General features: G+C 41.7%; 1 protein-coding gene across 2 annotated transcripts in view; it reads left to right on the top strand.

The window, feature by feature from the left end:
- The first annotated feature begins 598 nt into the window (after nt 1-598).
- The window catches only part of LOC112254522 (cGMP-dependent protein kinase 1), a 162,546-nt gene continuing 148,979 nt past the window's right edge, over nt 599-14,165 (top strand). Inside the window, exon 1 of one of the 2 annotated variants that reach the window (XM_024427198.2) lies at nt 599-1,219. In XM_024427198.2, the coding sequence (XP_024282966.1) occupies nt 960-1,219 (260 nt within the window). In that variant the 5' untranslated portion in view covers nt 599-959. Of the gene's footprint in view, nt 1,220-12,479; nt 13,322-14,165 lie in introns of those variants that run through there. The other variant, XM_024427189.2, reaches the window with a different exon arrangement.

The following is a 14,165-nucleotide window of genomic DNA, read 5'->3' as shown; positions in this document are numbered from 1 at the left end:
GACACAACATCAGCAGTATGTGTATTGTTTGGACTTCCTCAGTTGCTAATGAATGGTTTCTAGGTGAGTGGCTACAACAATATAGCAGGCTACACCAAACAAAAAACGTTCCCTGTCAATAAAGGAATCATCTCTAGGAACTTGACTTACTATATATAAAGTGAACTGTGACCCTCCCTATCAAATAAAGGTCTGAATCTAACTTTTTGTTGAACCGCACCATATTCCTGCTGTGTAGACAGTACATTTAATGGTAGGAGGTATTGAGTGAAGTGCGTGGTCTAATTGGCAGCCCACTGTCTAACTCAACAGGAATATGCTGCTGTTCAGACAAAAGTTGGATTCAGACGTTTATTTGATAGCAAAGGGACACATTTCATTTTACATCTGGTAAGTATTTTTCCTAGAGATTGTGAAAATGCCTTTGTTGACAATAAACCTTTTTTTTGTGAGAAGCCGGCTATATTGTGGTAGGTTTATTTTCTGTCGCCAGCCACCAGAACGATGCATAACTCATGGAGTCCAACCAATACACAGACTACTGATGTTGTTGTCCCAAAGCTACAATCTTCCACACTATGACAGTCTAGTAGGCTATGTTTCTGTCCAGCATATGGCTTGCCTCCCCAAAGAGGAAGACTGCTGTATTGGTTTCTCAATGAAGGATCATCAATAGGTCCCTAGAGGGTCAGGATATATGTCTGTGGACCAGCAGCCCAGCGGACCAGCGCTGCGGATCTATCAACCGCCCGCTCGGCTGTTTAAACACCGATTTAAATCCCCTCCCTTCAGCACCAACCGAAACGAACACGTGGATTGCAAAGGGATCCTTCCGAATACGCACGGTGGAGCCCGTTTATGCAGTGGAAACAACGGAATTCTGACCACAAGAAACTGTTTAAATGTAGGAGTTGTGTTTTTCGAGAATAAACAACCGAGAAGTTTCCGCAGATTTCAAAATGAGTGACCTGGAGGAGGATTTTTCCAAGATTGTAATGTCGAAGGAGGAGAGAATACGAGACTTGGAGATGCGTCTGGCGGACAGGGAGGATGAGATCCAAGAACTGAAGAGGAAACTGCACAAATGTCAGTCCGTTTTGCCCAGCGCCCAACTTATTGGACCGACGACCAGGACTCGGGCGCAAGGCATCTCGGCGGAGTCTCAAAACTACCAAGACCTGTCGAGGCAAGCCTTTCGGAAATATGACAAGTCCGACTGGTAAGAGTTTGAACCTGGTGTTATTGGTGTCGAATTATTTAGGGGTTTTATACAGCAAAATATGTCTGTTTATAGAAAACATATAGAACAAAAATGTAGCCTAATGGTTTGAGTTGCATTTAGACTACTTTAAACAGATAGGTGTGATGTCAGGCCATTGAATGTCAATCATTCACAATGACAACAGGGCTGAGCACTAGTTCTACTGTGGAGATGGAGACGCGCTTCCATGAATGGGGCAGTGTGAGCGCGTTCATTTTTGGTGCCGATGACGTTACTCCAAGACAGGCTTCCAAGAGGAGTTTATGGATCCGATCCATCATTGCATTCCCAGCGGAGGTAAAGTGGAGGAAGCAAGAAGCATTATTGGCTTTTAGTAGCTGGATGCTAAGCGATCGAAGTATACGTCTGAGGATATTTAATACTCCATTAGATTTTTTTATTTTTTTTTACCGTATCCTCTCCTTATCACCTTCCGTTGCACCTTTGTAGCTTCAGTGTTGGATGTTCTAAATTATTAGGGTTCATTCTTTGTAGGACCGACTCCCTTGGCCTGATAACTGGATGAAATTTGATTACAGATGTCACATCATGAAAGAAAACACAGAGGAAATGAATGGATTCAGAGCTGTTCTTTTTTAAGGTACTGAATGCCTCATCTTTAGGCCTAATCAGATTGAGTCAATGGTATCCGGCCTAATGAGTTACTAAACATACACTTCAGAAAAATGGCTGTTCAACATACCAAAGTCATGCACAAAAAACACCAGCATTACCATTTTGCGGTCATCAATTAGGTTTCCTTTAACTCAACACAAGCCCATTCATAAAGTCTTCACTGTGGATTTCACTGTAATTTCCATTTTACTCTAAATATTTTTCCTGTGAGACTGACACAGCAACTCATCTTCCCTGACAGCTTTGTTCTCTGTGACTAAAACCGTATGGTATGGGTGGTGACCTTTTCAAATGGCTGCTTACCCTGTCTAGACAGACATTTACACATGTGCACGCATGCACACACACACACACACACATGCACACGCCTGCTCTCACCCATCCCTCCCTCCCTCCCTCCCTCCCTCCTCCCTCCCTCCCTCCCTCCCTCCCTCCCTCCCTCCCTCCCTCCCTCCCTCCCTCCCTCCCACACACACACACACACACACACACACACACACACACACACACACACACACACACACACACACACACACACACACACACACACACACACACACAGGGTCTGAATTAGATTAGAAACGGTACCCACTGCACACACAGTAAAAGGCCAATAAGAGCTGATTGTCAGGTAACCAGATAGCACTAAAATAACTATACAAGAAGAAGATTATAAGAGTGTTATTAATAATTCAGTGTTCTACTGTTATGTCAGGCCATAATGATCTGTTGGAAATGTAGACATTTTTCAAATTATGTTTTCAGCCCTGCTAGTGTTCCATAGTGAGTCATGCGAGAGCGCAGGGATTTTATGAAGTTAGGAACTAGTGTCACGTGGACGAACAAAATCTTAATTAAAAAAATGGTTTCCAAGACAGCTGGCTCCTGGCAACATGTGTCAGTTTAGCATGACGCCATCTGTCAGAAGACAATGTCATTATCAATAAAGAGTAATGCCATTAAAGTGCAAAATAATTCCTTTCATGTCCTCTGGTATCTGTTCTCTTTCTAGGGAAAATGATCTCTTTAGGTCTACTAGTACAGTGGTGGTCCAAGGCCACAGGCAGCTGATGAAAAGGATGGCATGTCTTGATTCCTGGTTAAAGAATGGGATGCGTGTCATTATTTAATGGATCTGGTTGTGCACCTGCTCGTGGCTCTGCTAGGGGTCAGAGACATTGAGACATAGTGACCTCAATTCGTGTCAGAACCAGGCACCAATGGACAGCCTCCTGATCATCGGATTACAGAACCATGAAGCAATGGATCCTGTTCCTATTGATCACTATAGGAAAGGGCTGAGCTGGAAGTATAGCGAGGTGAAATATAAACCTGTCTCCAACACAGAGGTGGTTTAAAGGGCACAGGGAGGCTGGGAGGGATGGAGGATAAGAAGGGGATGTAGTTGTCTGGTTGTTGAAAGTTGACCTATTGACCTTTATTTGGGAGTGGAAGTGTCCCTAATGGTTCATTGTCAGTAGATTTAAGCAATGCCCAGGGCCAGGAGTTTATGTGATTAGTGCCCTACTCCCCACAAATGTAAAAGTATTGGTTTAAGCATGGGCTAGACTGAGTTTACATCCACTACACTGTTTATACCAGTCCTTTTTAAATCCAGGAAAGGGAAGTATCGGGATGCAGGGCATGTTTTCCTGGTCAAATCACTTGGTCAGGAAAAGAATCCTGGACCTAGAATGCCTCATAGGTCTGTAGGTTTGTGTAATGAGGTCTCCAGGAAAGTAATGTTTAATACTAATACCTTATCTCACGAATTACATCTCAAGCTAAAAGGGAAAAGAGTATAAACTTGCCCCTTAAACTGTTCCCCTTGCAGAAGTGATTAGCATTCTCGTTTTACCAAATCATATATTATGTCAGAGTTGTTTAAACTTTGTTGTCCCTAAAGCACCCACTAAAAGGTTCAGGCTCTTGATCTTCAAGCCAGCTCTCATTGCCACACTATTACAGCCAATATTATATATCACTGTCACCGTATCATGGCCAGACTTACAGTGTGATAATTGAGCTGTAATAGCATTGTAAAAACAGCTGTTGAGTGGTTGGGCAACACAAACTCTCCTATCCAGACCTTTTGAAAACACATAGAAGGATCCTTCAGATAATGTTTGTGGTCACAGTTTGCTGTCCTCTGTAGCTTAGTTTAGCATGGCGCTTGCAACACTAGGATAGCAGGTTAGATTCCTGGGACCACTTGTATGGAAAATGCATGCGCACATGACTGTAAGTCATTATGGATAAAATAATCTGGTAAATGGCATATATTATTACTATTATGATATATATTATAGTTAAGCATAATTAAGGTCCAATAATGGGATTTCTCTAGATAACTGGTTTCTGAGTTTCATTGATCAAAAAGTGTGTGTGCACCAGACATTATTTTAGTCTTCAGATATTCTCCCTAACTGCTCAGTCACTGTTATCACATACAACCACACGAGGGCAGTTTTGATCCTTTTTTCAAGTCATCATACTGTCTATGGACAGAGCTACAGTACTTTCTTACCACATGTGATTCTAACCACTAACCCCAACCTTGAACTTAGCCCTGACCCTACCTCTAAATTAAGAATAAAAAGCTCATGTAGGCTACTTGCTTGTCGTTAGTGATGATAATGCCACTGGCATTTCTAGTGACTACTGTCCTTTGATCTTACAATATCACACATCACTGCATTTTGATGTAACATAAAAGGTGATTATAGACGGGCCGCGATAAGCTGCAAAGGTTTCAGACTTCAATTGGATTAGGGCAGAAAAACTCAAGGAGGCACGGTACGTGGTGCTCACTCCCGTGAGCAGTGTTGCTGGCTCGGTGCTCGAGGTGGCAAAATATTAGCTGAAGTCTTGAGCAGTCGCCGCGCATGGTTGACCAATGAGCAGAGTTCATCTTGTCAACCAATCAAACAATGTTTTAATGACAACATTCGAGCTGACAACAACCGGAGAAGGAGGGTGGGAAGGGTAAACTGGTTATCTTTGAAGATGGAGGACAAGGGGAAAAGGGAATAAACTGGAACATATTATGAACAAATATAAAGTGGGGGATTGTACAAACCTTCAGGAAGACTTGGTGAAGGAGAAGATGGCAGACAAGGGAAACAGAAGAAAAGTGAAATATGTCCTGAGTGAATATGGAATGGAGGTTTGCACAGAACTTCTGGAAGAGCTAGAGAAGGACATTGAATATGAAAAGAGTGATGGTGAATCAATTGTGGTGGAAGGTGTAGTGATGACAGTCAAGAATGAGTTGAGTGTAGAGGGAAGCGGGGGTAAGGAAGGTTGGCAACAAGTGTAAATTAGGGATACGTGCTCTAGTAGCAGAGGGATGGAACCTTACAGGAGCCTGAAGTATCCGCGGTGAGGACTGCCGAGTTTGGGACTTGTTCCGAGGATGTAAAGGATGATTCTGGCCCAGTGGGAGTGAGATTGGTGGAGAGAGTGGATCCTTGCAGTTTGGCTGAAGAGTGGAGGACAGTGATAAAGAAAAATTTATAAAAAAGGCAAACGTTGTTAATGAGTATAGGTTTTTGGTTGGAGTAAGGTTCACTAACAATGATGCTTTTTTGGGGATATGCATTTGAAGTATCAAGGATGGTAAGGGATGCATTGGGAAAGGTGGAGATGGTCAGAGTGACCAGAAATGGTTTTGTTTTGATTTCTTGTGTGCAGATGGAAAAGGCGTTAAGGATCGACAAACTATCGACTGGAGAGTTTAGATTTTTTTAGCAGAGCACTGCTAAAAGGTCTCATATCTGGTGTTGCGTTGGATGTGGAGGCCTTGTGATTTATGAGGAGCATACCAGGAGTAGTTGGAGCATGCCGGCTGAACCGTGTAGTGGATGGGGGAAAAGAAGAAAGCCTGTCGGTATTATTGATGTTTGATGAAGAGTTTCTCCTGTGAAAATGGGATATGTTAGATATGCGGTGAGAGCTTTTGTGTCGAAGCGGTTGTTTTGCCAGAATTACAAAAGGTATGGACATGTATCAAGTGTGTGCCGAAGGAATGTTGTTGAGGAATCTGAGGGTGTACGATGTTGTAATTGTGATGGCAACCACATTCCCAATTCCTCTGAGTGCCCGGTTAGGGTAAAGGAGTATGAAGTGCCAAGGGTCAGGGATATACAGACAAAATACTTTACAATTTACATACAGTACCAGTCAAAAGTTTGGACACACCTACTCATTCAAGGGTTTTTCTTTATTTTTACTATTTTCTACATTGTAGAATAATAGTGAAGACATCAACACTATGAAATAACATGTTGTCGTGCCCTCTTCACAATTGTCTTGGTGTATTTGGACCATGATAGTTAGTTGGGGATGTGGACACCAAGGAACTTGAAACTTGACCCGCTCCACTTCAGCCCTGTCAATGGTAATGGGGGCTTGTTCGGTCTTTCTTTTCCTATGGTCCACGACCGTCTCCTTTGTCTTGCTCACATTGAGGGAGAGGTTGTTGTCCTGGCACCACACTGCCAGGTTCGTGGGAATTACTAAATCAACATCTGCATTTTGAAAGAGTATTTTTTATCATTATTTTATTAAAGAAATGTGTTTATTTGGCTACTGTGCAGTCTACAATACACACTGTAGTAAACATGGGAAAGTGCCTAATTCCTTACATAAGGGAGAGCAGGCCATGTCTGTACTACAGAATGCAGGGCATGTGGGAGACCGGTGTTGTTTCATAGTTGTGATGTCTTCATTATTATTCTACAATGTAGAAAATAGTAAAAATAAAGAAAAATCTTGGAATGACTAGGTGTGTCCAAACTTTTGACTAGTAACATTACTTGCTGTCACGTTCTGAACTTAGTTATTTCGTTATGTCTTTGTTTTAGTATGGTCAGGGCGTGAGTTGGGTGGATTGTCTATGTTCCTTTTTCTATGTTTTGGGATTTCTGTGTTTACTCTGGTATGGTTCTCAATCAGAGGCAGCTGTCAATCGTTGCCCCTGATTGAGAACCATACTTAGGTAGCCTGGTTTCACTTTTGAGTTGTGGGTGATTGTTTCCTGTGTGTAACGGTTTTCTTCTATCTCCTCCTCTGACGAAGAGGTGTAGCAAGGATCGGACCAAAATGCAGCGTGATTGTTATTCATGATTTTTAATGAAGAAAACTATACATGAATAAACTAACAAAAAAACAATAAATGTGAGAAAACCTAAACAGCCTTATCTGGTGCAAACACAGAGACAGGAACAATCACCCACAAAACCCAACACCAAACAGGCTACCTAAATATGGTTCCCAATCAGAGACAATGACTAACACCTGCCTCTGATTGAGAACCATATCAGGCCAGACATAGAAATAGACAAACAAGACATCCAACATAGAATGCCCACTCAGATCACACCCTGACCAACCAAAACATAGAAACATACAAAGCAAACTCAGGGTGTGACACTGTGTCTGTACCACACGGGACTGTTTCGATTTTCATTTGTTCATTCACGTTGTTATTTTGTATTTCTGTGGTGTTCAGTTTTATATATTAAAATGGGCACTTACCACGCTGCACATTGGTCCGACATCTCTTACTCCTCGTCAGAAGAAGAGGAGAGTCGTTACACTTGCTTAATTAATTTGATTAATATTATGGTTTTAATATTCCATGAAAAATGAAAAAACATCTGGGTTTCTGTTAGGATGGTACAGAAAATCTGCCACTGTACAATGTGATGCTCATAAATTCAGAGGATTGGCAGTTTGTAAATTCAGACCATTTCGCCCTCGGAGCGCACACTGGACGTTCGGGCCGAGGAGAAGTGTTATTTGAGTGTGCTGGCCTTACACCGACAGGCAAGCACACAAGCTAACGTTGGCTAGCTTGCTAGCTACTTCCAGACACAAATGAAATCACTCTGACCATTTTACTCCCCCTAGCTGAGCTGGTAAGGCAGTTTTTGTGTTAACCAGAGCGTTGGTGACTGTAAATGTGCTGCTGGAAACAGTTTAATTACACTTTTTTTCCCGAAGTTTACTGACACCGGCCATATACAACGGGTGTTGAGCGCTAAATTCATTATTCTGGGCTCTGGTACACACAAGAGTGCACTGAAATCAGTCGAGATAGTAGGCTGGACACATTACATTTTTAACAACATTCTTTTCTGATAAAAACAAGTTCATTGCATCCGCCGTGGAGCCTAGTTTCATAATGACCATATTTCCCAGGAAGGAATCGCAAAAAAACAGGCCTTATTTTAGTGCATTTTTCATCATGCCAGGTCCTATTAGTTCTATTTAGCACAGTGGCACCAACTCGCCTTCCTAAAGTTCTATTCCCAGCTTATTGTTAAACGTCACAATGCCTGCTTCGCTATTGTTGGCAATGAGACGTGCTCACGTTGTTTTATAGTTAAAATGTGAACAACCAATTTTTTTTATTGGAACTCTGTGGTCTTCCCATGGTTTCCTACGGGGGAAATATAGGCATGTCTATCTATTTCGCCAAAAATCTCGCAATGTGTAAAATTAGACTTTTTTCAAACCATTTTAACCATGAGAATCTCCTCTTTCTAATTATGTTCGGTTGTCATCAAATGCTAACCCCAAAATACTTTGCCTTTGGGACGCTGAGCTACCCCCATTGTTTTCCTATGGGGAGGCATGCCGTTCTATTTCGCCAAATATCTCACTCTGTATATATATATATATATATATATATATATATATATATATATATATATATATATATATATATATATATATATATTTCAAGTCGGCACTATTTTAATCAGGAGAATCTCCTCTTTGTAATTATATAAGTCTGAGCATCAAACTCGTTTGTCATCGATCGCTAGACCAGAAATAGTCAGAAGTTTTTATTTTTTCCCTCCTTTCTCATCATTTCTCGCCATTTACACTAAATGGAATTCTAAGCATCACTCCAGTCAAAACAGGCTCTGCGAACGTTCGATTCCATTCATTTGCTATGGGCTTGCGCTAGTGTTCCAGCTTAGCCAATGTTCTTAAGCCGTTTTTCAGCCTTGGGTGAATTTTGACTTGTTCTATTGTCCAGCCTATAGCCAGAGCGAATTTACGAAAGCACCCGAACCATTGAGAATGCACAACCACTATACCATTTAGCTCAGCTAAGAATTACGGGAATAATCAAGTCAATAAACGTTGGGTAGTTAGATAGCCTATAGTTAATATACTGGCAAGTTTGATGTATAACTACTAACATTAGGTAGCTAGCTAACATAGCATATCATTACAGCAGTATGTATCAGCATGTGGTTCGTAAGGACAGCGTAGCAAACAAATTGTCAGCCAACATAATGTGTAAGGTAACTTATTTGAAAAGTCATTACTTTATTACATTGAGTAGCAAGCTACCCTTTGGTCGTTAGGGCAAATATGGTCTGTGATAGGAGGGGTGGTTTTCACTCCTATCTCGGCTATTAGACTATTCTTTTCTTTTGCTCAGCTATTAGCCCCCCTCCCCAACTTGCAACAAATTCTTGTTGTTCCCATCTCGTTCCTTTCCCTCTTCCATGCTCTCTCTCTCTCTCTATCCATCTGTCTCTCGTGTGCAGGTATGTTTTGATGTGAGAGAGGAAGCCTGTCCCATCATCGTCAACTCACCCACTCTTAAGATAACCTTCGGGGCAACTGGTGGCCCAATGCTGGTTAGGAGACACCACAATTGTGATGAACTGAGAGAATATTAGGGTTGCACTGTAATTCATTAATCATATGCTGTCTGCCTCTGTTCTTACCTCTTTCCCTTTCTGTCTTCTACACCTCTCTCCCCAACTCATCTTTCTTCCTTGTTTTATAATGCACACCACATGTGCATTGAAGTACAGATTGAACTTGTATTTATAATATAATATTACAATTATCATAATTATAATGCATGTATTAATAACACCTGGATAATGAACATCTTTCAATAAAGCATTTCACATTCTCCACTGGTTGAAATTAAGTATCTTATTGAAAACTGTCCTGTGTTCTCAGATTAATGCAGAGGAAGGGAGTTATATATGCATCAATTTTTTTGATGCTTATATGAATTACAAATCAGTCATGTTTCTAGTCTATTGCATAGTTACAATGTGTAATTGTAACAGTATAGCTTCCGTCCCTACCTGGGCTTGAACCAGGGACCCTCTGCACACATCAACAACTGACACCCACGAAGAATCGTTACCCATCATTCCACAAAAGCCGCGGCCCTTGCAGAGCAAGGGGAACAACTACTTCAAGGTCTCAGAGCGAGTGATGTCACCGATTGAAATGCTATTAGCGCACACCCTGCTATCTAGCTAGCCATTTCACACCGGTTACATAATCATTGATGTCCCAGGAACAGGAGTGGTAAACACCGTTGAAGTGTATAATTGTAATACATACAGTGGGGCAAAAAAGTATTTAGTCAGCCACCAATTGTGCAAGTTCTCCCACTTAAAAAGATGGGAGAGGCCTGTAATTTTCATCATAGGCACACTTCAACTATAACAGACAAAATGAGAAGAAAAAAATCCAGAAAATCACATTGTAGGATTTTTTATGAATTTATTTGCAAATTATGGTGGAAAATAAGCATTTGGTCACCTACAAACAAGCAAGATTTCTGGCTCTCACAGACCTGTAACTTCTTCTTTAAGAGGCTCCTCTGTCCTCCACTCGTTACCTGTAAAAACGCCAAGGGGGATGAATACTTTTGCAAGGCACTGTAGCTCATCTGGTAGGCTCCTGTCACTGGGCAGCTCGCAGCTGGGTTTCCCTTTGTTGTCCGTAATATTTTTCAAGCCCTGCCACATCCGTCGAGCATCAGAGCCAGTGTAGTAGGATTCAATCTTAGTGCTTAATAGACACTTTGCCTGTTTGATGGTTTGTCTGAGGGCATAGCAGGGTTTCTTATAAGCGTCGGGATTAGTGTCCCACTCCTTGAAAGCGGCAGCTTTAGCCTTTAGCTTGGTGCAGATGTTGCCTGTAATCCATGGCTTCTGTTTGGGAAATGCACATACGGTCACTGTGGGGATGACGTCGTCCATGCACTTATTGATGAAGCCGGTGACTGAGGTTGTATACTCCTCAATGCCATTGGATGAATCCCGGAACATATTCCCTTCTGTGCTAGCAAAACTATCCTGTGGCGTAGCACCCATATTGTCTGACCAGTTTAATCTGAATAAATGAATACATTGAGTTTTGTTTTGTTTAGCTTTATTTTGTTAATTATGTGGGCTGATATACAGCCAAAAAAGTAGGTGGCGGCATGCACCTATAGCATTTGTTTGTGGATTGCAGTGATAGCAAAGAAGAAGACCCCGTACAGTAGGTGACAGCAATACAACAATAGGTGTAGTGTGCCATAAAACTTGTAGCAGAGGTACTCTGGGTCTTCCTTTCCTGTGGCGGTCCTCCTGAGAGCCAGTTTCATCATAGCGCTTGATGGTTTTTGCGACTGCACTTGAAGAAACTTTCAAAGTTCTTTAAATTTTCCGAATTGACTGACCTTCATGTCTTAAAGTAATGATGGACTGTCGTTTCTCTTTGCTTATTTGAGGTGTTCTTGCCATAATCTGGACCAAATAGGGCTATCGTCTGTATACCAACCCTAAATGTAACAACACAACTGATTGGCTCAAATAAATTCCACAAATCAACTTTTAACAAGGCACACCTGTTAATTGAAATGCACTCCAGGTGACTACCTCATGAAACTGGTTGAGAGAATGCCAAGAGTGTGCAAAGCTGTCATCAAGGCAAAGGGTAGCTACTTTGAAGAATCTCAAATATAAAATATATTTTGATTTGTTAAACACTATTTTGGTTACTTCATGATTCCTTATGTGTTATTTCATAGTGTTGATGTTTTCACTATAAGTCTACAATGTAGAAAATAGTCAAAATAAAGAAAAGCCCCTGAATGAGTAGGTGTTTCCAAACTTTTCATTGGTACTGTACATAAAATCATGAACATGTAGTGTGTGTGTGCATCTATCAGTTGCACATACATGTCAGTGCATAAAAGTAGAGATTGAATATGGATTTGTGAACGAACAAAAGCAGAAATCGCTTCACAAGCTCTCTTTCCATTTACCCTGTACACCGGATTCATCTGGTTGTTTTCTGACCCGCATATCAGTCATAGTAAGCACATTTTTACGTCAATAAGTAGCTATCAGCAAAGTCAGTGCTAGTAAGAAAAGACAAGTGTAAGTGTTAGCTCAGCAGAGCCTTCTGTTACAATAAAGGGCTCTGGGCTTGAGATGCAAAACCAATTTATGTGCAAATAGTGAATAAGCTTTCTGTTATTTTACCTGGAGTGTAATTCCATGTTGGTTTATGTAATAGCATTGATCCTGATATGCAGTTTGGTTTGCTTTGTTCAGAAGATATCCAAATCGGACTATAATAAAGTGCAAACATGATTGATGGTCTGTTTTGATGGTCTGATAACCATTCATTTAGTTGCAGCATTATGATCTGAATTATGCCATTAGAAAATGCTGTGGCACATAGCTTCGATCTTATCAACACAAACACACACACAGACACAGACACGTATGCTACATGGCCGTATGCAGTGGCTCATTACACCAATTTCAAAATATCTCCGTGTGTTTTAAAGCCAACGCAACCTTAGCTAAACTCAACTTTTGTAATTTCTATTGTCAGCAGTGCCTGGGGTGCCTAGTCCAGTTGACCTGTGTTTTCTTCTCACAGGATTGACGGCATTTTACCTCGGATTCCTGTAGTCGCCCTTCTCCCTCGCGCCCTCTCTGGGTCGTAGCCTGACGCACTCCAGGAGGACCGGCCTGCTTCACCACTGACACTTTCAGCCAGAGAGAGAAAGACAACTTTACATTTCCAGAGACTGCGGTGCTCCCGGGGGTTCACTTTGATAGTCGTCTCATCCACTGTATTTGCTTATTTAGATATTCAAGCACCGGTTGTCACCGGATATCAAGACGTTCGGAAATCAAGTAGGACTGGAGGGAGGATATTATGTTTAAAGCTGTAGATGCAGGATAAAGTTGTCGGTAAGAGCGGAAAAGGAATAGGCTACAGTATCGACTGGATAGCTTTGGTTAAAGGTTTGTTAAGTCCCCTTGGCTTCGGGATGAACATGGGTACCTTGCGCGACCTCCAATACGCGCTGCAGGAGAAGATTGAGGAGCTGCGGCAACGGGACGCGCTCATTGACGAGCTAGAACTGGAGCTTGACCAGAAAGACGAGCTAATACAAAAACTACAGAACGAGCTGGATAAATACCGGTCCGTTGTCAAACCGGCAACCCAACAGGTCGTCAAACAAACTGAGCTGCACGAGCACCAGCGGACTAAGAGACAGGCGATTTCTGCGGAACCCACCGCCATCGACATCCAGGATCTTAGCCATGTCAGGCTGCCTTTCTACCCCAAAAGTCCACAGTAGGTGTACAGTTACAACAGGGGTGCCTGTTTTTGCATTACTGTGTTTTTGCATGACATGTTTTGACGTTATGTGATACAGCCCGTGGCTGTATTTATCCATTGTGCATTATTCTTAGTGTGCGTAATTCCTCAATGGTGCATTTGGAGCATCAGGTGTGCAACATCTCAGACTCATATTATCGATATTTCATCTAGGATCAGTCAGTATGCTAATATAATGTGTTTTGCGTTTTTTTTCAGCTTCTTCTGAATGTGATATCACACTTGGTATGCATCATTGATATGCATCTATGTAAAAACAGTATGGGTTATTACTGACAGTGTGAGGTGAATGTGTCACCTCAGTGACGCTAGAGACCAGTGTTGTTGAGGTGTTAAAGGGTATGAGTACAAGCCCGACTCTGTGTAATGTACCTGTGTTTGTTTAATCCAAACTGTGATAAAAGAGTGCCATGATATCTCTCTACGAATTGTTTACATTCTGATGACACACACACACACACACACACACACACACACACACACACACACACACACACACACACACACACACACACACACACACACACACACACACACACACACACACACAGGCTCTAAAGTTTGACCAACTTGGAGTAAAACTTTTGGAGCACAAATGTATTTTTTAATAATAATTGTTCTAATGGTAATGCTTCGCTGTGATGTTATTTGTCGAGTGCAGCTTCGTTAGTGTCATGCTTGCACCATTAGTAGAGCAAAAACTGTTTGTTTCTAACCTAAACAGTTCAAAGGACACACACACACACACCTCTTGCTCTCTTCACACATGCAATATGCACCAGTGGGGGTCGGTGCCGTT

This window comes from Oncorhynchus tshawytscha, linkage group LG01, assembly GCF_018296145.1.
Source record: "Oncorhynchus tshawytscha isolate Ot180627B linkage group LG01, Otsh_v2.0, whole genome shotgun sequence".
Lineage (NCBI taxonomy): Eukaryota > Metazoa > Chordata > Actinopteri > Salmoniformes > Salmonidae > Oncorhynchus > Oncorhynchus tshawytscha.
This window is presented reverse-complemented; position numbering and strand designations above follow the sequence as displayed.